General features: G+C 55.1%; 1 protein-coding gene across 5 annotated transcripts in view; it reads left to right on the top strand.

Moving 5' to 3' along the window:
• Window positions 1-27,123, top strand: part of KIRREL3 (kirre like nephrin family adhesion molecule 3) — a 558,415-nt gene that overhangs the window by 509,640 nt on the left and 21,652 nt on the right. For all 5 annotated transcript variants that reach the window (XM_040483501.1, XM_040483502.1, XM_040483499.1 and 2 more), the window contains exons 6-8: window positions 6,292-6,449; window positions 15,749-15,899; window positions 22,092-22,197. In XM_040483501.1, the coding sequence (XP_040339435.1) occupies window positions 6,292-6,449; window positions 15,749-15,899; window positions 22,092-22,197 (415 nt within the window). The remainder of the gene's footprint in view (window positions 1-6,291; window positions 6,450-15,748; window positions 15,900-22,091; window positions 22,198-27,123) is intronic.

Genomic DNA, 27,123 nt, shown 5'->3' with positions numbered 1-27,123 from the left:
AGGAAGTTTTGGAGGGAGTAGGGCACTAACAAAGGGAGAACGGCCCCCTATGTGCTCTCATTGTCCAATGAGCTCTTGCTTCAAAGCACTCTCATCAGTTTGTAATTATTCTAGGGGCCCTCCAGGGCAGTGCTCCTCAAACACTGAAGTACATACAAACTATCGGGGGTGGTTTTTTATTTTTTTATTTTTTTTAATGTTTACTCATTTTGAGAGACAGAGACAGACAGAGCATGAGCAGGGGAGGGGCACAGAGGGAGAGGAGACACAGAATCCTAAGCAGGCTCCAGGCTCCGAGCCGTCAGCACAGAGCCCGACACGGGGCTCGAACTCACGGACCGTGAGATCATGACCTGAGCTGAATTCGGACGCTTAACCGACTGAGCCGCCCAGGCACCCCTGGGGTCTTTTTGCAATGCTGGTTGTGATTCCAGAGCTCCTGGTACAGCTCAAACATCTGCATTTCTTAACAAGCTCCCAGGTGAAGCAGCGGCTACGGGACCATCCTGGGCACACGCTTTGAGTAACAAAGGTCTCCCCATCAGCGTCAAGAGGGCAGGCTGTGTCTGGTATTACTCAACCATCTTATACTCAGATTGTGACATGGAAGAGGCTGAATGAACGAAAGGGAAGGATAAAGGGCAGAAGGTAGAAGGGAATAATGCTGAACGCTGGTTGGCCTACAGGCCTGAAGCTAGAGACAAGAGATGGGCCCGGGGATTCTCCCTCCGTGGGGTCAGCTCTGGCACTCCCAGCATGAACTAAGCCCACGCCGTACCCCACCCAGGTCCCTTGGGGCTGAACACCAATGCCTAAAAACAAAGACGAGCAGTGTCAGCAGCAAACCTCATCCTGCTCTCGGCCAAGTGTCTCTAATCTGTCACCATGCTTAGCCCACAGCCTTCTCCCCAGCCTATGATCCAAATTGGGCTGGTGTCCCTCCTCCACCAGAAGGCATGGTGCTACCTCGAAACAGGCTGAGAACCACCCCCGCTCCCACCCCCAAGCCATTCCAGCCCACGCTGCCCTCTCCAGAAATGACAGGAAGCAGCTAGTCCCCCAGCGTCACAGCATAGAGTTTCTGCACTGCTGTCCCAGGGAGGGCTAGCAGGCTCCCCCTTTTTGCTACCCACCCCCCCCCAACACTCACTCATCCACCATCCCCAACTCTACCCCACCACACACACACATAGAGTGTAAAAAGTGCTGACCCCAAAAGTCAATGCCCATGACAGACCTCCCACCCAGCAATCTTCAGTTTATTAACTCAACAAATTCTTGAGCTCCTACTATATGCCAGGCACTGATCCAGACACAGAATTACTGCAATGACCAGGACAGATAAGGCCTTTCTTTGGTGTCAGGAAGCCTCCTTTGTAATATGGGAAGACAGATAATAAATGAACCTGGCGATAAGGAAAATAAAGTGGGGGGATCTAACAGAGAATAATGGAGGGGCTATTGTACAGGGTGGCCAGGCCCCCCTGAGGAGATGACATTTAAGCTGTGTCCTCACTGACAGGAAGAAGCCAGCAAGACAAGGATACAGAAAAGAGATTCCAGAGAAGAGCAAGGGCAAGGCCTGGGCCAGGGGTGAGCTTGGCTTGTCCGGCAAACAGGAAGGCGGTGGGCAGGGTAGAGTGGGTGAGGGGGTGGTGGAAGTCAGTCGCAGATGCAGCCCAGGGCTGAAGGTGCAGGTGCTTGTAGGCAACAGAGAGGAGTTCAAACTATGTTCTAGGCAAAGTATGAGCCACTGGCAGGTTTGAAACTGAGCAGGGACTCAACCGGATTCATGTTTTTAATAGAACACTTGTGGAGAATGCACTGTGTGTGAGTTGAACGAGACCCAGAGCTGCCCTCCTTAGCTTAGCGTCTGCGAGGTGCTCTGCCGTGCCGTTGGGGGCAGGAAGGTGGCCTGGCTGACCTCCCACTCTTCCTTCTCCAGCGACCACTGGGCAGAATAACCCTCTGTGTCCCTGCTGCTGGCCTCTGTCGGCTGACAGGCCCCATCTGGGCTGACGGAGCCGCTGAGGAATCCCAGAAGCGTGGTCAGGGGCCTACTTAGGTGACCAACTGGATTTGGGAGGAAACGCCCACGGGGCTGCCCTTGGCCTGGCACCAAGGGCATCTTCCTAGCCAGTTCTGGTAAGGTTGGCCAACTGAGCAAACCAAGACCAATGAGTCAAATGAGCTTCATGCTGTATAGTCACTGGGCAGGGGCAGTGAGCACTTTCAGAACAGGGCAGAAACCCTCTGACCCCAGCTCCACTTTGCCCTCTGTCCAGCTGGTGGCCTGTGGGAAGAACAGCCAGATGGTCACCCGGAGCCTATGCTCTAGTCCAGAAGCTCAAGGCCTTCTGATCGCAGGATCCCTTCTTAGAGTTAGTTGTGGGGCTGGCTGGTGCTTCCTCAGCTTTTAGCTGTGGCTTTTAGGCACAGAATCTCTTGTTCCCTAAGACGGTATAAAGAGCCTCAGGTATATAAAACGGATCAAAGCTTCACCTCGCCGGTGGAGCCAAGAGGCACTTCCCAAGCCCAAGTCCATGCTTCTTTGCACTCATTCACCGATAACTTTGGGCAGCACTTGTGCTCTCTGACCTCAGTTTCCTCCTCTGTCATCGCCGAACTCAGCCGTGTCTCCTTGCAACACCTTGCCACACAAGCCCCCTTGCCCTTTGCGGCAGAGCTCTGAGAAAAGTCCTCAAGGGCCCCCTCCGCGCAGCGAGAGACGCGGGTGCCCCATGTTGCCCACCCACATGTGTGGCACAGTTTGCAGGGCAGAGCAAGAGGGGAGACCACCCCCCCCCCAAGCCGCCTGCCCCAACCCTGGACTCTAGGAGAGCAAAGTGCGTGGGCCAAGCAGCCCTACAGTGGTAAGGCTGGAATTGGCATGATCCGTTCCTTCCACAAGCAGCGCCCAGGAGCCAGCCCCTGAGGCAGGGTTGTGCCCCTCCTCGGGCCAACATCCAGCTCTGGAGACCGGCTCTGCTTGGGGTGCACTCGGGCCTTCCTCGGGCCTCAGTCACCCAACAGTTAACGCGTTTCTTCTTGACTGACAACCAGCATAACACCAAAACAGTCAACTATTTTTATCTCCGGATTAATCACAAAAGGCTAACGCTTCCACCTTCCCTGTGATTAAAAATTAGGAGACCAAACTCTATAGTGGTTCAGGATAATAACCAATCCTGTGAGGGCGAGGTATGAATAATGCATCTCCAGGCTTGGGCGGCTGGCGCCTTGCGCCCCGGCGCGCCCACCCCTCCGCCTGGGCCCCAGTCCCAGCTCCAGGACCCAGGCCTGAATGGAACGTAATGAGTCGCCCCCTTCCATCGAAGCAACAGCTGCCAAGAACGACTGTTGATTTCTATTCAGCCTCGTGGCCCCCAAACATCCTCCCTCCTCACCCACTCCCACCCCCACACCCCAGCCCCATCCGCACCCCCTCCTACCCCATCTGGTGTGCAGCGAGGCGAAGGCCAATCAATAATGCATAGCTACATGAATAACCGCATGATAACCACTTATTTGGGAAGATATAATCAGGACCCATTCTGCGGCTGGGGGTGTGTGTGTGTGCGTGTGTGTGAGTGTGCGTGTGTGTGCGCGCGCCTGGGTACTCACAAAACAGGGTCCTCCTCCCCCCTCCCCTCCTCTGCACGCCCTCTAATCCAATATTCCAGAACACGGCAGTAGGCAGCAAGAAGGAAGCCTGGCCCCTCACTGCGTTTGGTTTCGAGAAAGCCCTCCTCAGGCTCCATGCTGTGATCACAGTGTGCTGTGCACCTGAGCAAAGGCCCAGAGACCGTGGGTTCTCAAACTTGGTCACGCACCAGAATCATCCGGGGAGTTGTAAAACCTCCTGGTGCTTAGGGTCCACCTCCAGAGATTGGGACTGCCAACAGGACTTTTTAAAACCGCCCCCGGAAGATTATGATATGCAACCAAGGTTGAGAACCACTGCCTCAGACCCAAGAAATGTCAGCGCCACAGAGAACTTTCCAGATCTCCTGTTGTCCTTTCATATGTTGTATCTGGTGAAATAAAGCCACCAGGAGGGACAAGCTTCCCCAATTTACCCTCTGATTTAGGGCACTCGCCACAAGACCACACCAGTTGGCTCTTCACTGGGGAACCCACGGAGACAAGGATGGCCAGGTGTTTCTTCTATTCCCAGAGCTGCCAATGGTTCTTTCCATCTCCCCTGGCTCTCCCCAAGCTCAGCCAGAGCACTCCATCCTGGGCACCTAATGGAGACAAAGCTTCCACCACAGAAGAAAGCCCCAGCCCAGCCCTCCCGCCCAGCCCGTTGCATAGAGACAAAATTCCCCTCATCGGCAACTGTCACACCCACCCCCCATTTGTGGAAAGCCCACATCAGCCTCCCTTTTGCTCTCTGGCCACACCAGCACCAAGGAGGCCTCTGGCACTGATGAGGGAGTTTGGGGTGGGCAGGGGGTGGGGGGTTGTCCTTATCATCCAGCCCACAGCCAACATCTGCCTAAGCCCCGAGCCCCCTGGGGAGGCCAGGCCGGGTTGGATGAGGCCAACTTCCTCCCTGGGCCAGGATCTCGGGTGGAGTTCTGGGGCTGATGATAGCGTCTTGTAAGCCCTGATGGTTTGTTTTTCCTCAGAAAATGGAAGCTTGGGGGTTGGCACACACTGCGCTATAGTAATGAACCGCGCCTCCTCCGAGGCCAGGAAGGAACAGGGCAGGGCCACTAGTGGAAGGTGTGCAGCTTTGGGTGTTTACCTGGAGTTTTCCTGAGGAGCCTGGATGCACCAGGAGAGTGGCAGATGGGGGGAGGCCCCGGGCAGGGGAGGGAAGCCAGGCAGGTTGTGGGAACGTGCCCTGAGGGGCAGAGGCTGGACAGCACAGCCTGCTAGGTCAGAACTGGCCCAGCCCTGCTCTCTGGCTCTGCTGCGTCTGTCTTCTCTGAGCCCGTAGTGCAGAAACTTACACAGGACCTGGGTGGAAGGATAGACTTTCCCTGGCAACTGGGCAAAGAAGGTCTTTTGTGCTGGGACCCCATCTCCTCACCCAGTCTCCTCTTCATTCGTTCACCGAGCAAACATGTGGCTCAGCCCTCCCCAGGCCTCCGGCACTGACCCACCCAGCCATTCCCTGGGGGAGGAAGACCAGAGATTCATCAGGTGGTCTCCAGGGAGACCTTCCGCTTCTGTGGTTTGTCCAGGGAGGAGAGTCAGGAAGCTGCAGAGGCCTGAGACCCTCCCTTGTGTCCATAAGCACGAACATAAGAAGAGGCTCTGTAACCTGAAGCCAGTCACTTAACTTCTCTGGGCCTCCTCTCCAAGTGATGGTCATCTATCATCATAACTGCCCATCCTACATCCCATGGTCACCGTGGGGATCACAGGGGTGACTCCAAGGGACTTGGGCAAATGTTTATGGAGTTTATGCCACCAGGCACTGGGCCCTGAGGGGGGCAGGGTGGGAGCCTCAGCCCCTGCCGTGGATGTCCTTCCCCTATGGCACTCCCATCTCGAGAGCCACAAGTCTCCAGTCACCCTGTGATGAACTGCAGCGGGAGAAGTGGGCAGCAGAGATCCCCGACTCTGGGATGAGGCAGTTGGAGCCACTCTGGAAGAATCCGGCACTCAGGAGATGCCAGGGGTCACACAGCCATCTGAAACACTGACTCAGCCTTCCGAGGAGTCCCCTCACCTGTCACCTGCCCCCCTGCAAAGAAAGGGGCTGGCTGGGAGCTGCAGGTGTCAGAGGACCCGGGTGGCATCCCTGGCTCTGGTGCTGATGCTGCTCATTCCCCGAGCGACCTTGAGCAAGTCATTTAATCCTGCTGGGCCTCGATTTCCGGATCCGTGTAATTGGGATAATAATAATGTTTACTTTGCAAGATTGTTGTAAGGATTAAATCAGACAACAGATGTGCCAGTGCTTTGTTTAAGAGAGAGAGAGAGAGAGAGAAGTTAAAAAGAAAGAAAGTACAGATAGTATCTAGGCAGCGGCGCTTTGCTTCCCGATCTGTGAAACGAGGCTAATGATGCCTGCCCTGTCCCCTCACAGGCGCGTCGTGAGCTTCGGATGAGATGATGGCATGAACATTGTCTGCAAATAAACATGCAGTGCATATGTCAGAGATTACTGCTGTTGTTGCTATTATAGTTAGAATACAAGGGGATTATACATTTTATTAAAGTATAATTATTGTTTGTCGGCGGCTGCATAAAATCCGCCCAGCCCAGAGCCTGCCAGCCCTGCCGGAGGCCAAGGGTGCCCTCAGCCTGACCTCTCTGCTCCTCTCCCCGCAGTGCCGCCCGATGACCCGGTCATCCTGGGGGGCCCTGTGATCAGCCTGAGGGCGGGGGACCCACTCAACCTCACCTGCCACGCAGACAACGCCAAGCCTGCGGCCTCCATCATCTGGTTGCGGAAGGGAGAGGTCATCAATGGGGCCACCTACTCCAAGGTGAGGCCTGGGGGCAGGAGGAAGGGCGGGGCTTCATGGGCGTGGGGCGGGGCTGCGTGGGGAGAGCCACCACTCCCCATCTCTATCGCTCCTGCTCCCTCTGTGTGTGCTTTTTGTGTCTCATTCTTTGCTACCTCTCTGTGTCTTTCTTTTTCTCTCGCGCTCTGTGTCACTTTTTCCCTCTCGTGCTGTGTTTCTATTTATCTGACCTTTTCTGTTTCCCCGACTATGTAACTCTGCCTTCTCTTCTTTCCTGGGGTAATTACTGGGCTCGGCCAAGACCCTACGAATAGAGTATGGTCGGAGGAGGAGACTCAGGGGCAGAAGTGGCCAGGGCCTAGGGTTGCCAGATGAAATACAGGACACCCAGTTACATTTGAATTTCAGTGTAAGTATGTCCCAAATATCACATGGGGCATCATTATGCACCATACTAATCTAAAACAATTATTCATTGTGTGTCTGCAATTCAGATTTAATGCAATTCAGAGTGTCCTGTATTTTTATTTGCTAAATCTGGCCACCTTTCCAGGGCTACTGGGTAAGGCTGTTAAGTTCTCCCCGGCCCCAGATGCACCTGACTCAGGGGCCAGGGAAGGCTGGAATCCAGCCCATACTCCCTTACCTTGCCCTGCACCCTGCTCTACCTACCTGCAGGGGTGCCTTTCTGTCATTCACATGAAGTGCCATGAATTGGAAATGCCCTGAACTCACCCCTGTATTAGTTAGGTTTTTTTATTTTCTATATTTTTTGATGCTTTGACATCTCAAAGCCTTGCAGATGAGGAGGGACTTTCACTCCCAGGGTTAGCTAATTCCTGGAGACAGCAAACCAAGGTGCTGAGAACAGGCCTTTGCTGGGCCAACCTAACAATCCCGCATCCGTACCCACACCTTGTCCTTTATCAGGCTGGCAGTCCCAGGTGCGAATCCTCCTACCCTAAATCCTCAGGGCTGGATCCTGGGTAACTAAAGATCACTCCTAGGGCCTAGAGCCTGTGGAAATTGTTCAGACCACCCAATCCTAAACTCTTTCGGCTGCCCACACTGCCTTGTCCATTCTTTCCCACAAAACTACAATAAAGACTTGCACCGTATTTTCCCCTCGTTCCCTCTGTCTCCTGACCAACCCTTCCGCCCTCCGTGGAGCCGCAAGCGAAACTGTGAGGAACAAACTACCTTCTTCATGGCAGTCATCTCCTGAGCTGCTGGCCTCACCCCTACCTGAATAAAAATAAAATCCCAGGGACATGTTAAAGCAGCTTCCACCAAACTCCAGTCAAGGAAGATTGTAAATAGCGTCCTAGACTGCATTTATATACCACAGAGCCTTTAAAGATGAACAGGACTGTAGAGGAGGGCCGGTCCAGTTCCCTTGATCCGCAGGTAGAAAACCGAGGCCTGGCAAGAGAAGTGACTGCCCTTCTCAGTTGGCGAGTGGCTGGAAGGACAGTCTCATGGTGCCCGGGGCTTCACTCCTTCCTGTGTTCCTCTCAATACCGCCTCAGACAGATGGGCGGCTGCTGAGAGGTTGTGTCAGGCCCCAGGGCCAGCCAACAAGCCCTGGCTCTGAAACTAGAGGTCTCTCCTCTCCCTGTGGCTCTCCCTGGCCTCAGAAAGTGGGGAGATGCATACGACCTGTTCCCCACTCCCACCCAACCACCAGCTCCACTCCCTGGGTCTTGAAAAGATAAGCAAGGGGGTGCCTGGGCGGCCCAGTCAGTTAAGCGTCCGACTTCGGCTCTCGAGGTTTGTGAGTTCGAGCCCCACGTGGGGCTCTGTGCTGACAGCTCGGAGCCTGGAGCCTGGAGCCTGCCTCGGATTCTGTGTCTCCCTCTCTCTCTGCCCCTGCCCCGCTCAAGCTCCGTCTCTCTCTCTCTCAAACATAAACAAACATTAAAAAATTTTTCTTTTAAAAAGAAAATAGAAGCAAGGCTTTCACCATCAGTGGAGGGTATGAGGCAGGACTGATGCTTCTCTGAGGGTGTGTCCTTCCTATCCAAAGCTGACCACCCCATCAAGGCCTCACGCAGAGCCTGGTGCCGGAACCCAGGACAAATGCCTTCCCTCGGGCATAAGTCCACCCAGGGGGAAGCTGCCCATTGAGAAATAAATCCCTCACCCATGTCCTGGGCTGGAGCCCCTCTGTTGTGTTATGAAATACAAAAGTACAGCCCAGGGAGTACATCACCCACATAAGGATGAAAAGGAAGGTAAGGGGTGTTCCTTCCTATCTGGGCATCTGTCCATTCCCTCTCTGAAGTTGGGCCAGCCTGACCCCTGCCAAGGTTTACTTCCTGCAGAGGACACGCCCCCATGGTAAAGACAAAGGTCAGAGTCACCGTGCTGAACCTGTCCGGGGGGCCGCCCTTGCCCCCAGCATGTTGCCCTCATGATGTGGATTTGGCCCCGCTGAGAGTCTGGAACCATGCTACAGCTGACCAGAGCAGGGAGGCTCGCTCACCCTCTGTCCCACCCAACCCTGTTCACACTCCCGCAGGCCTATGGCCCGTGTGACAGCACCAGGCAGTGAGGGGCCAGCATTCCAGACCCTGCTCTGTGAACCTCAGGAGAGTCATTCCTTGGGCATCAGTTTCCTCTCCCATAAAACAAAGGGGTTGGATCAGACTCTCTGTGTTAGTAGGCTCGGGCCGCATAGCAAAATACCACAGACCAGTGGCTTAAACAATAGGCATTTGTTTCTCACAGGTCTGGAAGCTGGAAGTCCAAGATCAAGGTGCCAGCTCTGGTGACTTCTCTCTTCCTGAAAGACAGCATGTTCTCTCTGTGTCTTCACATGGCCTTTCCTCTGTGTGTGCAGAGAGAGGCAGATCTCTGGTGTCTCTTCCTCTCCTTATAAGGACACCAGTCCCCTTGGATCAGGGCCCCACCCTTATGACCTCATTTAACCTCCGTGACCTCCTTAAAGTCCCCATAGCCTCATGTAGTCACATTGGGGGTCAGGGCTTCTCCATATGAATTCTGGGCAGGGGGACAGACCCGTCCATAACAGGTGCCTGCCGTCTCTGACAAGGTATAAACCTACAACTTAGAGCTCACGGAGGGGGGGATGATCCAGCAGTGTTTACATGGAACCAGCTCTATGGGCTATCAGGCCCCACCCCTCTGCCTCCCCGCTTCTTCCGGGATTGCAAGGACCATTAACACAGGCACTGCCGACGTCCGGAAGGCAGAGCAGCCCCAGACAAGCTATGCATGAGGGGCCAGGGCCATGAGCAGCTGAAACAGACAGGGACAGAGAGAGAGATTGAGAGAGCGCACAAGTGCACACACAGCCAAGCTGTGTCCAGAGTCCACAGAAAAGATCCCCCGGGGACAGCCCTGACAGCCCTGAGTTCTCAAGCCCTCGGTATGTGTCACATAGTGGTGGGTCAGCCCCTGGGCCCGGGAGCTGGGCAGCCTCACTTTGAATCCAGCCTCCACCACCTTCCGGCTGCCTAACCTTGCCGTGCCTCGGCGTCCCCATCTATACAGTGGGACCCAGAACGGCACCGGCCTCAAGGGATACCTGTGAGGCTTGAATGAGAACCCTGCCTGGGCCCCTCCCTTGATCCTCACAGGCCCTGGGGTTCGCCCTGCTGTCTGCTTTCCTAGATGAGAATGCCCACCTCATGGTCGGGCTCCGTCACATATTATGGTGATTTAATCTCTCTGCCTCAGTTTCCCCAGCTGCAAAACAGGATGACATTAACCATGGACGCCCGTGAGGATGGCTGAAACACGGAAAAGGAATTATGCATTGAAGGCACCTGGCATAGAGTCAGAGCGTCGGTCGTGTTAGTCCCTCCCCTCAGAGCTCTGCCTCACTCACCCTGCTTCTCCCTCCTCAGAGGTCACACAGCAGTCCTGGTTTCATGGAACCTTCTTACTGCTGTCCAGCAGGGAAGCAGGGGAAGGATGAGCTGGTAGGATGGAGGGCGGCACTACTGAGGATGGCCAGGCCCCTTGACCTGGGAGGTCAGTCAGGAAAAAGAAGCACCCTCTGGCCCACCGCCCACCCCCCAGCATAGGCTGTGGTGCCTCTCCCTAAACATGCTGTCACCAGAGCCCTCCTGGCCGGGTCGCTTGGGCACATGCCTGGGACTCTGGCAGGTGTCTGGCTGGGGCAGCATGGGAGCTGGTGGCAAGGCTTCACTCCAAGTCCTCTCCGACTGGACGTCCAGCCTCAGGCTGACCTTCTCTGGGCCTGGCACCAGAATGGAGGCCACATGGCATTCATCTGGAAAGCCAGCAGATTCACAAACCAGGGGAGGCACGACAGGTTAGGGAAAAGGGGGGAAGACGAGCCGGGCTGAGCCCAGAGACAAATCTTCCCGGAGAGCCAGCTTCTTGCTCCATCTGTTACCTCCCCAACAACTGCCAGGTGGCAGGACGCAGCCTTGACCCTGATGGGGGAGGGGGAGCCAGAAGGAAGGTTGTTCGGTCTTAGGACCCTCGAGTCGTGTATGTATCTACCTTGAAGCCCCTTATTCTCCAGCCCTACCTCTCTGCTCCCTCCAGCTTCCGGCTGCTGCCTGCCCAGGGGCCACCCACCCACCATCAGGACCAGGAGCCTCCTTAGGGCCCCTGCTAAGAGGGACCCTGGAAGAACACTCTTTAAGGCCCTCACTGGGACCCAACTCCCTCCATGAGCCCCCTCCACTTCTCTCCCCACTAGAGCCTTCTCTCCCCACTAGTCACCCCGGCTCTGCCCTCCACCCCCTCTGTTTATCTTAAGGGCCTAGAGTCTCTACCAGGGTGGCAGTTGCCTGTCATCTGGGCCTCCTTTGTGAAGGGCATCCATTCTCAACCAGGGCACAAGACTGGGGTCCTTGAGGATGCAGGGTCTGGGGCAAATGGCACTGTAGTTCTCCACCTTTCCTTACAGCCCTCATTCAAGCCATGTGACCACAGGCCATAATGGATCCCCCAGGCAACTATAAAAAGGGGAAAGCAGAGAGTAGATTAAAAAAAAAAAAAAAAAAAAAAGGACACGGCAGGTGGGGGAGGTGAGTGAGGAAGGGAGAAGAGAGGAGGCCTTGTTGCCAGGCAATCAGGCCTCACTCAAGGGCTTTCCAGTCTGTTTGCATATCAATGAGCTTCCCAGATTTAGCACCAGGGATGGGGCACCCACCCCCTGCATTCCCTCCAAATCTGCACATCCACCGCTCCCCACCTGTGGTTCCCACCCAGACATCACCAGGCCTCCCATCTCTTGGGGTGCAGTGACGACCGCACACAGGAAGTGCTCTGTCCCCTCAGCCCCACCTCCAGGTCACTGCCAGTTGAATGCCAAGTGCCTGCCCTCAGGGATGGCACAACGGGGCTGGGTACACAGGAAGCTGCAAAGGGCAGGCAGGGTAAGCGGCACCTCACACAACCACTGGGACAGTCTCAAAAGTTCCTTGGAAGTCCCTAGTGGATGGAGGCCAATGGACACAGAGGAGTGGAAGCCGACCCATGAAGGCTTCTGCTCTGACACTCCTGTGCACCTGCCTCTGCTCCATATCTACATACATGGGTGGGCTGGGTCCCGGTAGAGCCTCGGGAGCTGCCATCAGGGTCCCATGAGCCAGGCTGAGTGACTCGGAGGTTGGGGGTTAGCAGCACACTTCTGCCCACCAAGCTGGAGGGAGGGCTGCCCCAGGTCTTAGAGGTGGTGGCCCCAGAAACAAAGTGACTTGCCATTAATCATCCACTTACACTCCCTGAGCTGATCTGCATCTTAATGAAGGTTTCTGGAGCAGGAGCTGGGAGGCTGGGGCCCAACGTGTGTCCCCAGAGTCAAGTTCAGTGAAGGGAAGACAGGGAGAAGGAGCCGGGAGGGGAGGGGAAGCAGGCTGTGACAAGAACCAGCAAATGATAGAATGTTCCACCTGGCCTGTACCTTCAAGGCCACAAAATCCAAAGGCTTCATTTGCATGTGAGAAAAGGGGAGAGTCGGGAGATCTGTGAGAGGGAAATGTAGGAAAAGAAGAGAGAAAAGAGAAAGAAGAGGAGAGAAGATAAGGAAGACAGGAGGAAGGAAGGAAAACTAGGTTGAGAATTGGGACTGAGGCCAAGCACTGCCTGTGGAGCAGACAGGCTACCGGGCCAGACGGGGCTCGGCTTTACACCTGCAGGTCTGCCCACCAGCCTGGCCCTCCCCAGGACCACCCTACCCCATTGCCTGCACACTGGCGCTCCTCTGCCCAGGGTCTGGATCCCAAGGAGCTGGAGCTCAGGGTGAGATGCTCAGAGCCTCTCCCAAGGGGGCGCCAGCTTCCCCGGCCCTGCCTTCCTCTCGCTCTCCCCTTGGTTAATGAACACGTCTCCCTTTTCTCTAATTAGCTGGAACAAACAACTTGAACCAGAATTTTTAGTTCCCAGAAAAGCACATGCCCGGACACAGTAAATATGTCATTAATCATCATTCTGAGGCACAGGAGCACCCTGGGTACTGGGAGGAAGGGAAGCAGTCAGAGGGCCTAATTAGGAGCTCAGGCCTCCCCGCTCCCCTCCCGCCAGCACCCCGGCAGCCCTGTTCCTTTCCACCAGGCAGAGAGCAGATCAATTGGAGAGGTTCCCGGCAGAGTCAAACTTAATGTAAATGTTCTTGTTAGCACAAGGGTAAAAGGAAAGGAAAGGGGATGAGGAAGAACAATACCCACCTCTTCCCCCCCCCCCACCTCCACCCAACCCCAGGTCTTATTTCCATCCAGGAAATTGTTCTTATTATCGCTTTGCTATTTATAGACACATGAAGTCTGCTGAAGAGTCTGGAACCGTTACTGTGGTGCGGCCACAGCTCCCTTGGGGCTAAACCACTCTCCCCTCACCCCTGTTTGGCTGGCCTCCAGTTTAGCGCCCTGTCCCTGAGACTGATCTGCAGACCCTTATCCCACTGACTTATCCCACACCCACCCCTTGGCTTGCTGGGGCTGAACACATCGCTCCCCCCGGCCCTGGCCCAGTTCCAGAACCCCTCTGCCCAGGGCTGAGGCCCAGGAAAGAATGTGTGGTGAGGCCTCAAGCCACGGGAGCCTGCCCAGGCCCAGGTAGTTCTAGAACAAGCAAGAGAAATAGTCTGGACCACTGCCCTGCTCTGTGGATCTCTCTGGCCTCAGGACCTGGCTTCGTCTAAAGCTGGATATGCTGTTCTAGACAGAGGCTCATGTCATGTTCTCCTGGTGTTGGAGGCTACAGGCTTTGCCCCATGCTGAGAAGGACCCCCCAGAACTGAGGACCCAGAGAGCAGGTTCCAGCTGCCTATGTGCTGTTAAACAACAAAAATTCAACTAAGTAAATGTAAAGATCTAATTGGCTTTAGTAAATGATTCATAAATCGGGAGGCATCTCATCTAGGAACTGGAAAGTTCCAAGGAGGTCTACAAAATGGAAGGTTTTTAAAGGCAGAGAAGGGGCAGAATAAAAGGAAATTATAATCAAAGAATGAATTATTTCAGGCAAGTTCACTCTTAGGAGGCGGTAACAGAGGGATGACCTCCTCCTGCTAACCAAGAATTTCTAGGTTGGCTGGTGAAATGTCACATTCCGGCAGGGCTGGGGTTTGAAACTGCATTAGGTTAAGTGTTAAGTCCTTGCTGATGTGGGGCCCTTAACATAAGTAACTCCATTTTGGGCCTGCTTTCTCCTTTTCAACACTGCTGAGTAGCTCAATGAACGTAAAGTGCTTAATCCCTCGAATTGTTCCCACCTTCAAGTGAAGATCATATTAACCACCATCTAGCTTTCAGGGAGCCGTGGTGTGAGGGTCCTGGGCTCTGGGGGTCACCATTCTCAAGTGCAAATCCCAGCCCTGCCTAACAAGTCCCCGACTCACTTTGAACTAAGTTTTCTACTAAGTGGAGATAATGCTCCCTTCCTTGTGGGGTCCGGTGAGAACAGTGTCGCTGTTATCTTAAGGGAGGTTTTGAGAAGTAACGTCTATTCGTCTATCCTGTGGCCCTAAGCAAGCCAAAATAAGATGGCGTCCAGCACCCTTCTCTGGAGGGGGTTAAGGAGCTTCCCAGGATCGGAAGTCTCTGAGTACCGAACAAGTCCAGTCCCACCTTGGAAGTGGCTCCCCTGCCTGACACAGCTCCCCAGCACCTTACCTTAGTGGATCACCGTGAGCCAGGGGTGCGGTGAGGGGCACCAAACTGATGGGGAGGTAGCCGGAAGGGGGCGCAGCAATAATGGCGGAACTAGCTGCAGCATGAGCCCCTGAAAACAAAGGGATGGAAGGCAGGAGACCGAAAGGCTTTCAGGCATTGCATTTGTTCCCAAGGACTGCCCTAACGAAGCACCACAACTGGTGCTTAAGACAACCAAAATGTATTGTCTCTGGGTTGTGGAGGCCAAAAAATCTGAAAGCAAGGTGTCAGCAGGCTGTGATCCCAACAGGGAGAGTCCTTCCTTGCCTCTTCCACTCCCGGAGGCTCCCAGCGTTCCTTGGCTTGTGGCCACATCGTTCCGGGCTCTGCCCGTCTTCAGGTGACCTTCCTTGTTTCTTTCTGTGTCCTCTCCTCTTCGTCTGAGGACATTAGTCATTGACTTTACCCTCTCCCCCAAATCCAGGATGATCTCAAGATCTTAACAAGTTCCCAATTACTTAGCTTATCTCTGAAGACCCTAATTCCAAATAAGTTGCCATTCTGAGGTTCCGTGAAGACATGGATTGGGGGGATGGGGACGCTCTTCAGCCCCCTGTCGGACCCTCTTACTTTTCTCAACCCCAACTTGAAGGGTAAATTCGGTGGAGCTGCGTGGGCTCTCCTGAGCTTACCTGTTTTCTCATCTGTCACGTGGAAGATAATGGCATCTGTCCTGCCTGTGATGGGTTGGGGCTCTAATGAGGTCAGGAAGTGAAATGACTTGAAACGTTGGAAGGGTTCACATAGGTAAAGCAATACCTGCATCCCCGCTCCAGCCCTGCCCTTACCCCCATGCACCAATCTGCCGCTGGGCACATTCTCTGTGCTGCCTGCAGACCCAGAGGCTCCCCCCAACACCAGAGGACACCTGCAACCTGATTTCCTTTGGGCCCAGCCTGGTTTCTTTTACGCTTTGGGGTATACAAGTCCAGGCTGATTGTCCCCCATGATAGAAGACCTTCTAGTTTCTGTTTCCTTCTGCAGCCCAGTGCTCGAGTAACCCCCCAGCTCTCCACAGAGACTTGCACCCCTGGGTGTCCCGACCTGAGGGCTCCTTCTCCTTCAGTGAGGCTGGAGCATGTCTTCCTGCCCAGGACATAGCCGCTGAGTGACATGTGGCCTTCTTTCCCTGCCCTCCTCCCCCCTCCCCCCGCCCGGCCCCAGACTCTGCTTCGAGACGGCAAGCGTGAGAGCATCGTGAGTACGCTCTTTGTCTCCCCCGGCGATGTGGAGAATGGACAGAGTATCGTGTGCAGAGCCACCAACAAAGCCATCCCCGGAGGGAAGGAGACTTCAGTCACCATTGACATCCAGCGTGAGTACTGACGTGGCCCCCAGGCCTGGGGCAGGAACCACCCGGCAGTCCCTGCCCGGAGCACGGATTGGGGGAAAATGCCAGGCCTGGATAACCAGCTCCCTAGAGCCACACGCCAGCTTCTTCTTGCCCCCTCTCTGGGGGGTGTCCGGAGACAGGAAATGGGTCAGACAGCTCCCCGGACTGGCCGGGTTTGTATTTATGGGCACCCAAAGGTCTTGTCCTTCTTATTGTCACATGAAGTAACAACATCAGATGAGGATCTTTGGCAAATGACATGGTCAAGCCACACGTCCAAACCTGTATGAGGTAGAACTTCCACGTCAGTAAATATCTGAGTCGGTCCCCGGGCCTGCTTTCACCAGAGGGCCCCTTCTTGAAGAGGAAGCCAGAGCAGAGATACTGGGGGCCACAGGGTGTTCGGGGCCCCGGAGTGGGTGAGCAGCACATACCCTACAGAAGCTAGGGACCCAGGGGCCCCTCTCGTGGAAGGGGCGGTCAGGGAGAGAAGAGCGGTCATTCAGTCAGCCCACACTTTCCACGTAATATTTCATCTTTACAACAACCATTTGGGTAGGTGTGACAGTGGTCCCTACGTGGGGACACAGAGGCACCCAGAGGTTGATCAGCTTGCCCAAGGCCACATAACTGTCAAACGCAGACAGCCTCGCTTTCCAGAGCCCGCACTGGTAACCCCTCCTCTACACTTCCCCACAGCGGGCCCTCAGCGAGCGTCTGTCCTCACGATTAACGTTAACAGGATTGATGCGTTAAAACTCCCCCAGCATCCTATTCCAAAAGTCACCTAAAAAGACTCCTTAACAGTCTCCTAAAACCTCCCTAAATTTTCTGTCAGCCCCAGAGAACAACAACAACAACAACAACAACAACAAAAATGTTCAACAAGGTGGTCCTGCGGCCTTCCTCCCAGTACCGGACTAGTTTAGGTCTGAGGTCTCAGCACTCAAAAGTTGACTTTTCTTCTCTTAAATCCCCCTCCCTGCCAGGGAGCGTGAGGCCACCATGTGCCGGGGGCTGTTTTGGTGCTACGCTAAGCGCTACAGGCTGGCATTCATTTCCTTCTTATTATTTCATTCATTTTAAATCAAATTCATTTACAAACCTTTCCCAACAGCCTGGCTCATCTCAGCCTTCTGGATTCTGAGCTCCACCTGGCTCCGCAGGCAGGGATCTGGAGTCCAGAGGGGCGGGGCCCAGTGAGCCGAAGTCCTTACTCTGTCTAGAATCCTGGCAGCTGCCACTTAGATCCCACAGGGCAGAAGAAACAGTTGTAACCCTCAGTCCCGCTCTAGAGACTCAGACACAGCGGAGTTCTTGGAGAAGGCTTCATCTTCTCTGTCCTCACTGGCTAGTAACCCCCACTCCCTCATCACCACCAACTATTCTGTTCCTCATTTAATGAGAGCCAAGAACAGTGGGGCTCTTGCCAGACCCAGGACCAGGCTGAGGGGAGGGAGCCGCTCACTCGGAGGATCCCGGATCCCGTGAATACGGGGCTGCCCTGAGGGGGCTGCCTGTCCTGCCCCAGCTCTGGCTGTCCACACCCACCAGCTTCTTCTGAGCAGCAGCTGTGGGCCCAGCTCTTGAGAAAAAGCAAAATACTCCGGGGATCAGGTGGTCCAGCATGCAAAAAGGCCCCACCACCATGGGCTATCCCCACTTTATTCTGGGGATACCTGTTCCTTGTCCTGTGACCGAATGATGTCCAGAGTTTCTTCTTGCCCTTGGATTGACCGTGATCAGAGCTGTCTTCAAACACAAGCCAGATCTGGGAGGCATGTGGGTGGGAGACAAGAGACATCCAAGCCTCCCACTGCTGGGCTGCCGGTGTGCCCCCCGCCAAGCCCCAACCTGGTCAGGAGGCCCACGCCAGCTACGGAATCCGCACAAAGGGAGCCAGCCGGCAGCCCCCCACGGCAGCAGCCTGGCCCCGGCAGGGGGACACCTGGCGGCAGCCACACTCCCCTCCAGGCCATTCTCCATCACACCAGGAGAAGCTCTCCTGTCAACAAGAAAGGCATCGTCCTAATAGCCCACCAACTATTACTAATGCCCTCTAATGAGATGATCAATTCACCAGGGCACACAGATGACGGTCTGCATCAGAGGAGGAGGACGCCAGCCTTGCCGGGTCTCTGCGCCCTGGCTGGCTGTCTTTCCAAGGACACCTCAGGTGGGAAGCATCAGGAATGAGATCGGAGAGTGGCCGAGGACCCAGGTGCCCGGTTCCTAGGTGGGCCCCGTCTGAGGTAGGACAGGGAAGTGGTTAAGGCCACAGCATTCTTCCTGGTTTGAATTCTGGCTCCTGCCCCCTACTAAAGGATGTTGGCCTGGTTAGTTAACCTCTTTGTGCCTCAGTTTCCTCATCTGTATGTGGAAATGGCAATGCTGACTTCATCTGGTGGCCGTGAGGATCAAATTAAGTCCTTCAGGTGGCATTTGGAGCACAGGGCCAGGCACAGGGGGAGCACTCCACACCTGCGAGTGTCCCCGTGTGTGGTGCCCCTCCCAGCCTTGACAGGGGACAAGCCTCCGTCCATTTGCGCCCTCTCCTAAGGTGCTTGCATGGATCTGCCCAGCAAAAGCACGCGCTCCCTCCACCACCTCCCCCAGACTCCTTCCTCCTCCATTTTTCCATTTGTTCATTTAGTAAGCGTCCAGCTGTTTACCGTGGACACCATGGGCCGGATCAGAGCCGCCTTTGCAAACCTGCTCATTTTCTCAGTCAACCAAGAAGCATCCAAACTCAGCAAAAGCGCATTTGTTGTTTGTTTCCCTTGGTCTTTATATGTTACCCAACGGAAGACAAAACCCCCAGATTGAGTAATGGGAGAGAAAGCTTAACACCCCCAAAGTCTCGCTACATCTGGACGCTGCCATCCAGCTGCCAAGTTTCAAATGAATGTGCTATAAAATCACTGAGTCATGGAGTTTCTCTCTTTTCCACCCCCTCCTCGATGTAATGCTTCCCCTGAACACACACACACACACACACACACACACGCGCGCACACACACACGCACGCACACACTCGCGCACACAGGTTGCTGATGGAAACACTAACAGACTCTCAGCTGTAACATCTGTTCAATATGATCTCAGTTCCACCAGCTACATCAAAGCTGCCCTCCTGCAAGTTAATGCAACCGACATCACAAGTGGGATTAAAATCGTGTTTAATAGTTGGATATGACATACACTATTTATACCTCGGGAGCCTGCTAGACTCCTGAAAATTCATACCCTGTACATCCAGAGGAGAGCGGTGGACAGAGGGACACAGGCACCTCGGGGTCTGGGGTGGAGGTGCAGGTGAGACTAGCAAGTGTGTAAGCCGCCTAGGGACCCGTTCTCTTGGGGCCCTTCAAGAAAGGGGGGAGGGTGCCGAGGATTTTGCAGAGGTAAGGAAGCTTCGGGAGAGAGGCACGCACAGGATGAGCTCAGCATGGCAGGTGTGCAATGGAGAAGGGGAACGGGCAGCAGGATGGGTCCCACAACAGGCATATGCTCCATTGCCCTGCTCCCCAGGACTCAAAACCCTATAAAGGACATCCAGGGGGCGCCTGGGTGGCGCAGTCGGTTAAGCGTCCGACTTCAGCCAGGTCACGATCTCGCAGTCCGTGAGTTCGAGCCCCGCGTCAGGCTCTGGGCTGATGGCTCAGAGCCTGGAGCCTGTTTCCGATTCTGTGTCTCCCTCTCTCTCTGCCCCTCCCCCGTTCATGCTCTGTCTCTCTCTGTCCCAAAAATAAATAAATGTTGAAAAAAAAAATTAAAAAAAAAAAAAAGGACATCCAGGTGGGGAGGGGCCTCCTGGAACTACCCCCTCAAGTTCTGTGGCAGATAGATTCTAGATTCTACCCAACTGGCACCATCACCTCCTCAAATACGAGTTGGATTGAGGGACTCCACTCTGCCTCCCAGGATTGGGTGGACATGGGCCAGCCATGCGTTTGGTTCCAGATGGTGAGCACCAGATTCCTCTGCCTCAGAACAGGCTTCTCGAACACACAGCAAGATGCAAGCTCCTCCCTAGGTCTCCACATCTCTAGGGTGGCGCCGTCAGAGCCCTGGGGTGCCCAGGTTAGCTGGCTAGCCCTGCACAGAAAGAGGGCCCCTGACTGCCATGACGTGGGAAGCTGGCGGCCCTCAGCTTGGGTTGGGGCAAGTGGCACGGAGCGGATGGGCAGCAGCTGGTAGACGCTACAGGGTTCTGGGGGGGTCTCAGCTCTCCTGGGGGTGGGAGGAGAGCTCTCATGGCTAAGTCCCTGCCGCACTCGTCACTACTTGAATTACGCTTTAGAGACCAAGACTGAGATCATTGAAATACCTGTCATTTCGCTTGTAATTCTCCATGAAATTCCTCCACTGCTGCAGTAGCAGATGCTCCCAGGATCGTGCTCAGCCTCCGGAACTGGGGGCTCGTGTGGGGAGATCAGGGTCCCCAGAACAGTCAGCCACCTGCTGAGCAGGGACCAGAGTTCTCTCCCCACCACCCTCGCCCCTGCATCTCTCAAGCCGTCTGCAGATACCAGCACAGCCCTGCGGGCCACCTCCCTGGCCCCAGCTCTGTGCAGGGAGGCAAGACCCAGCTTGGGCACCGGCAGGACAAAGCGGGGCCACAGGCTCAGATGATTCCCAGCTCTGCGGTGGGCGAGGCTCAGTTCCAGCAGGTGATTCTCTGAGGGTCTCAGAACCCCACCTGTGGTCTCAAACAGAGGCTCGGGCCGGGCCGGCTGGAGCCCTGCTCCCCTCGCGGGGCCCTTCACACGCGCCCTAGAGGGGTCGGCATTTTTCTTGATGGTCTCTGAGAAATCGCCTTCTTCTTTTCCTGAAACTGGGCTGGACTGAACCCCTGGGAAGCCCACATGCTTCTGGCAGTTTGCTGTGCTCATGGGTGAGGACCAGCCCAAAGATGCAGCCCAGGACCCTGGCTGGGTGGCGGGCACCAAGCTGCCCTCCTCCCTCACCCCCGACTTGAATCCCGTAGACCGTGACAAGGAAGAATGGGTTCTGGTCTCTGTTTCCATCTCTCCGCGTCTTTCTCCCCGTCCCTTTGCTCTAGTTCTCATTACCGTGTGGTCTTTGTCCCCAACACCCTGCCGCCTTCTGTCTGCTTGTCTCCTCTGGTCTTTCGCTTTTAGTCTGAAGTCTTTGTCTGATTATGTGCTCCTGTGTATACATCTCTCTCCATTTCTCTGCTCTCTGCTTCTCTCTGTCTCTTTTTCTTATTCTTCCTCTGCATTTCTCAGTCTCTGTCTCTCTGTGTCGCTCTCTCATCTCCATGTCTCTCTTCTATGTTAGTACCCTGCCTGCCTCCCATCTCTTTGGTCTCTCTGTCTCTGTTTCCTGTCCCTCCCCCCTCTCTACCTCTCCCTTCCCTCCCTCCCTCTCTTTTTCCCTCCCCCCTCTCTCCCTCCCCTTCTCCTCCTCCCCCCTCTCTACCTCCCTTTCCCTCCCCCCTCCCACGCTCCCTCCCTCTTCCACCTCCCCCTTTCTCTCTCCCTCCCTCTCTTCCAGCCTCCTCCACCTCCTACCATTTAGCACCTCAGAGCCTGGCTTCCCCTCACATAGAATGAGAAAGACTAGCCCAGCCTGGGGAGCTGAGGGCTGGGTGACACCAGTCAGGGCCCAGCAGAGATGATTAGGCTGATGAAAGGGTGTAAATGCCACTTTGAAGTTAACAGATACACCAGAACCTTTCACAGACAGATATGAAACAGACATTTCAAAGACAAAAAAAAAAAGTGTATTTAAATGGGGCTTCGTGCCCATCACCCCCCACTGTGTGCCCCCTGCACCCCCTTTGCCCACCTCTCCTGTCTGAAGTGTTTTGCTCCCTCTCACAAATGGAAGATGGGCAGGCAGCAGGCTCCTGGGGGCCCAGACAACTGTGCTTCCTGGCTGGCTGTTCCTTTAAGCACCAGGCCTTGAATCCACAGTGGGAGCCCAGACCCCACCACCACCAGCAGTGCTGAAGCAGGCACCTCCAGGGAGCAAGGGAGCCCTCTGCTCAGGGCCCCAACTTTCTAGGGAGCCCACCAGCAGGTGGCCACTCGCCAGAATCTCTGGCCTTTGTCCCCCATGTCACCCTGTGAAACTTCCTGCCCCATTTTTTCCCCCAAACCATGGCCACAGTTGCCCAGCCTGCAAGGGAATCTCTTCTCTCTTCAGACCCCCCGCTCGTCAACCTGTCGGTGGAACCACAGCCGGTGCTGGAGGACAACGTCGTCACGTTCCACTGCTCCGCAAAGGCCAACCCAGCTGTCACCCAGTACAGGTGAGAGTCCTGCTAAGGAGGCACCGCCTGGCCACTGGACCCCTCCCCACCCCTGCTGCCTATCACAGAGGGTGTCGATTATGGCCCTGGGCACGCAGAACAGTGCTTGCTTCGCTACCGGTGTCCAGGATCCTTCTCCCCTCCCCGCACACCCATCCAACCCCTGGCCAGGTGGACTTTTCCTTTCTCTCACGCCCATGAAATTTCACGCACGTACCTTCCACTGGAAACAGGAGGTATTCCCCCTTCTGTCTGGATCGCTTGTTTATCCCTTCTCTCTGAAAAGAGGCAGAGAAGCTCAGGGAAAAAAAAAAAAAAAAAGTGAAAACAACCAGGAAGAGCCGTAAGATCAGAACCCAGATTTTAGCCGCGTGCTTACCAAACCATTCACCTGCGTGGGGTAAGATTTCCGGGGCCGCTGGCCCTCTCCAGCAGGCACCTAGGATCGTCTATACCCTTATCCCCTGCGCGCCCCTTGCTCGCAACACCGATAAAAGCACCACTGCTTTTTACACGCTTATCTTTCCCTGTTGATGGAGCGTCTCGAAGGCAAGAACTGTAATTTAGCCACTTAGGGCGCTCAGCGTGGAGCACAGCGCGGGGCACAAACCAGGCACTTCATAATGCGGGCTGACTCATCGGGGCACCTTCCTGCCTGTGCACCGCCACCGCACAAGATTTCAGGGGATGGCATGCCCTCGGAGATGCTCAAGGGCAGACACTCACCTCCTTGAGATGCCGTGTGGAACTCGCCACGGCCCTAATTCTGTCCGGTCCTTCCCCACCAGCCCAGCGGCCCTAACTCTGTCCGGTCCTTCCCCACCAGCCCAGCCTTGATGGTCGAGCCCAGAGTGTCGCCTCTGCCATGGAGATGGGTTATTAAGCTGCAGCATCAGCCGGTGCCAGGGATGCTAATGGTCCCAGACTAGATAATCAGCCGGCCAGTGGGAGTGGAGGACAGGGGAGACGAGAGGCGGTGCAGCCCAGAGGGCACAATAAGAGGAAATGGGCCAAAGAGGCAGCTAGAGATTCAGGTTGGAAGCAAGGAGGAGCTCCCTGCAGTGCAGATAATTAAACGACACTGGAACCAAAAACCAGGAAAGGCATGGAGACTTTATCCTTGAGGATATTTTAAGAGAGGCTGGAGCCCATCTGTCCTGTCCAATTTAACCATTCACTGGGCTAGAGGCAGGAGAAGGATCCCCGAGACTGTGCGGCCCTGGAGGTCTGGAGGGCAGGTCTGGTTTGGCTGAGATCTGGCATCTGTCTTCAGATGCAAAACAAAGACCCAAAGAGATGCCCTTTCTCTGGGCTTCTACCCTGCACCTGCGATGCCTGGGCTCCTCTCTACAGGGTCAGCTTCTCTCTGCTGTCTGCTCCAGCTGTCTTCCCGCAATCCCTCAACACTAGGGCCCGCAAATGCCCATTTCCCTGGGCAGCCCTTGACCCCCACAGGCACCCAAGCAGACACATCCCACATTCACCCTCATAGCCATCCCAAGAATGCCTATTGGACCCAGGAGACCAGAGCATACAACTTCCATTTCTCTTCGCGGCCAGGCTCTGGGTCATCTGCCAGGTTATGAAGGGCTGGGCAGAGGGCAGGGCTGTGCCCTAGGACCCAGCGATGTCCCCCACTCCACCCCTGCCCTCTGACCAGGACAGGGTGAGCAAACACCCAAGAAACCAGGCTGCTGGGCCTGATTGTCAGGGGCACCACTCTCCAAAGGCAGAACACCAGTGATGTGGATGATAAGGTTCAAATCTCCGTATGGAGAGATCATCCATCATAAAGAAATATGACAAGATATTAACAACTAGTGAATCTAAGTGAAGGGAATATGGCACTTAATTGGTCTACTTTTGCAACTTTTCTACAATTTCAAAGTGGTTTTGTGTGTGTGTGTGTGTGTGTGTGTGTGTGTGTTGTAGTTTTGTTGTCATTTTTGTTTATTGAGAGAGAAAGCATGAGCAGGGGAAGGGCAGAGAGAAAGAAGGGAGAGAGAGAATCCCAAGCAGGCTTCCCAGCAGCAGGCAGCTTAGAGCCCAACCGGAGGCTTGAACTCACGAACCGCAAGATCATGAGCTGAGCCAAAACCAAGAGTCAGAGGCTTTGCTGACTGAGCCGCCCAGGTGCCCCACAATGTTTTGGGTTTTGTTTTTTTTTTTTTAACTAAAAAGTCAACAGATAAACAAACAAACAGAGCATGTAGGTTCTCTTGGCCTCCAGCTCCCTGGTCACAGGTCAGCCCCTGGTTACAGAGGGGCAGTTGTGTGGTGCAGGGAGGGACAGACCTCCCTGCAGATGTTCACTCCCCCTCACGGCCCTCTGATTAGCCAAAGGCCCTGAAAACACTTCAGTGTGCACCACGCTCCCTTCGGGACTCCAGAGACTTTTAGGGAACCCCTCTGGCCACTAGGAAAATTCAGGAGAGAAGGGAGAGGAGGAGAAAGGAGGGGGCAGCCCCGCCCTGCACCCACCCATGCTGGCCCCGCCCCCTGAGAGAGGGCTCGCCCAGCCGGCAGATGGTCCTTCTAGATGTGGTGTTGGGATCCAAGAGGCAAAGCCTTAAACAAATCTCCTCACATAAGTACATCGATTTTCCCCAACTGACTTTGACAAGACTGCAGGGATCTGTGTTTCTTTACTTCCATTCATCTTGATTGCTTCCTCCTGTTCCACGAAGAGGCTGTGATCTCAGAAAGTAGAGCTAGGCTTCCCTCCACTCCCACACCCAGAAAGGGGACACGGGTGGGCATGGGAACAGGTGCAGCTGCCCCCCAGGACCAGGAGCCCGAGGCGGGCAGAACAGGCCCGAGTTCACCATGAAGTGTGGCTCCCCACCTGCTTCTCGGTATTGTCCTCCAGGCTCTCCCATGCCCCCCACGCCCCCCACAGGTACCAGGGAGGGGGGACCACCACCCAGCGTAAAACGCAGGGCTACTTAAGGACAGCCTGTCGGCTGTGACAGCCAGGCCTCCTGATTCTGTGATATAAATAATTAATCCTCTTACATTTACTCCGGCCAAATTAGACATTGATTGGGAAAGGCTTAATCTGACTCCTTCTCAGAGGGGCCCAGGGAGGCGGTGGAGACAACAGTGGAGGCAGAGGTGGGGTGGAGGGGGAGTGCACGGGATCCAACTGGAAGGAGGAGGAGGAGAAAGCAAAGCCAAAGGAGAGAGAGGAAAGGGGAGGGCGGAGAGCTGCGGGTTTGCTCCTGGATCACCCCTGACCCTGTGGCCAACTGCTTGAAGGAGTGGTTTGAGCTTCTGGAAGAAATCCCTACAGAGGGTTTTATTGGTGTGGGAGGGGAATATAGAGGAAAGGAGGAAAAAGACTGAGCAGGATTAGGAGGAGACCCCTGGGGTGTCCCCAAAAGGCGTTGGTGTGGGGCTGCGAAGGGCCCAGCCTCCACAGCCAGCTCCTGCCCGCAACCCTGGGACAGGAGAGTCTAGGAAATCCTCCTGTGCCCCACTCTGCCACTGAGGTAGGGCCAGGCCTTATGGGGCTAAGGGTAGCCGCTGCATAGGGGGGCAGGCTCCCACAGCACAGCACAGCTGGGAACAAGAAAGCTCGGTCCCCCAGCCGTCCTGCTGGGCTCCAGGCCTATGGGAGTCCCAGCAGTTCTAAGCTTCTCAGGGCTAAGCAGGTGGAGCTTTCTCCCTCTGTGACTTACACCATGAAAGGCCCCAGAGAAGAGGAGAAAGCCCCATCTTCTCCAGGAACTCCAATGGCAGAAGGCAACGGCCCTGCGAAACCAGCTGGCCTGGGCCCTAGCTTCCCTACCCCCTGCCAGAGGCAGGCCTGGGAGAGCAGGAGAGGCTCACACTCCCCTCCTCCAGGTCCGGCCAGCTGCAGCCCCCCTCAGCCTCCCACCACCTGACCCCACGCTTCCTTCATTCAGCAAGGCCGTAGGAGCCAGAGGTTGGATGTAGATCCCCAACCGTGTGCCTGGGACTGAATTCATCTGCCTCAGGCAGGGGCTGTGCCTGACTGTGAAGTCTGGTCATTAAATTAAAGTTAGAAATTGAAATGATTCATGAATAACTCATAATAGTTTGTTGGGAAGCTCCTTAAGCTCTCGGGGAGCTATGGTTCGCTCTGTTGTTAAACTATAATTGTTATTATTAATCATGTTCTTAATAATTATGTGATATTAACTCACGATAATAACCACATGGTGCCAGCCTGGGCGCCTCATGCGATGCCAAGACGTGGCCGTCTCTCGGGGCTGGCCGGGCCGGACTGAGCATGAAGCCGGGGGAGAGAAGGCAAGAGATGGTTCTCTGTGGTGCTGGGAAAGGCTCCAGGAACACGAGAAGGGGAAGGTGAAGAAGGCAGGGAGGCTGTGGGTACCGGGAGTCACGATCCTGGGGTAACAAAGAAAAACACCCCCCAAAATAGCCTTGGAATAGGAGGAGCCTGGGTGGAGGTTCTGTGATTTAAAAAGTAATTGTTGTCGGGGCGCCTGGGTGGCTCAGTCGGTTAAGAATCCAACTTCGGCTCTGATCTCGCAGTCAGTGAGTTCAAGCCCCGTGTCCGGCTTTGTGCTGACAGCTTGGAGCCTGGACCCTGCTTCGGATCCTGTCACCCCGTCTCTCTGCTCCTCCCTAGCTCACTCTCTGTCTCTCAAAAATGAATAAACGTTAAAAAAAATTTTTTTAAAGTAAGTGTTGTCCACAATGAGGTTAAACCAGAGGAAGCTATTGGACTCTCTCCCTGGAGATCTGTAAAGAAAGGCCCACCCTCACACACACACACACACACACACACACACACACACACACACCTGGGGGCTCCTAGCACTGCCTTAGCTGCCCAGTCACTGGTCCAATGCAGAGATCACCGCCCCAGGGCCTGGACCAAGTCAAGCACAGGGCTTTTCAGTCTCTCCCCTCGGTGGGACCGGTTGGCCGATGACA

Source organism: Herpailurus yagouaroundi, unplaced genomic scaffold (genome assembly GCF_014898765.1).
Source record: "Herpailurus yagouaroundi ecotype Mexico unplaced genomic scaffold, PumYag 161, whole genome shotgun sequence".
Taxonomy (NCBI): Eukaryota; Metazoa; Chordata; class Mammalia; order Carnivora; family Felidae; genus Herpailurus; species Herpailurus yagouaroundi.
The sequence above is the reverse complement of the archived record's forward strand: the minus strand, read 5'-3'. Positions and strand labels throughout refer to the sequence as shown.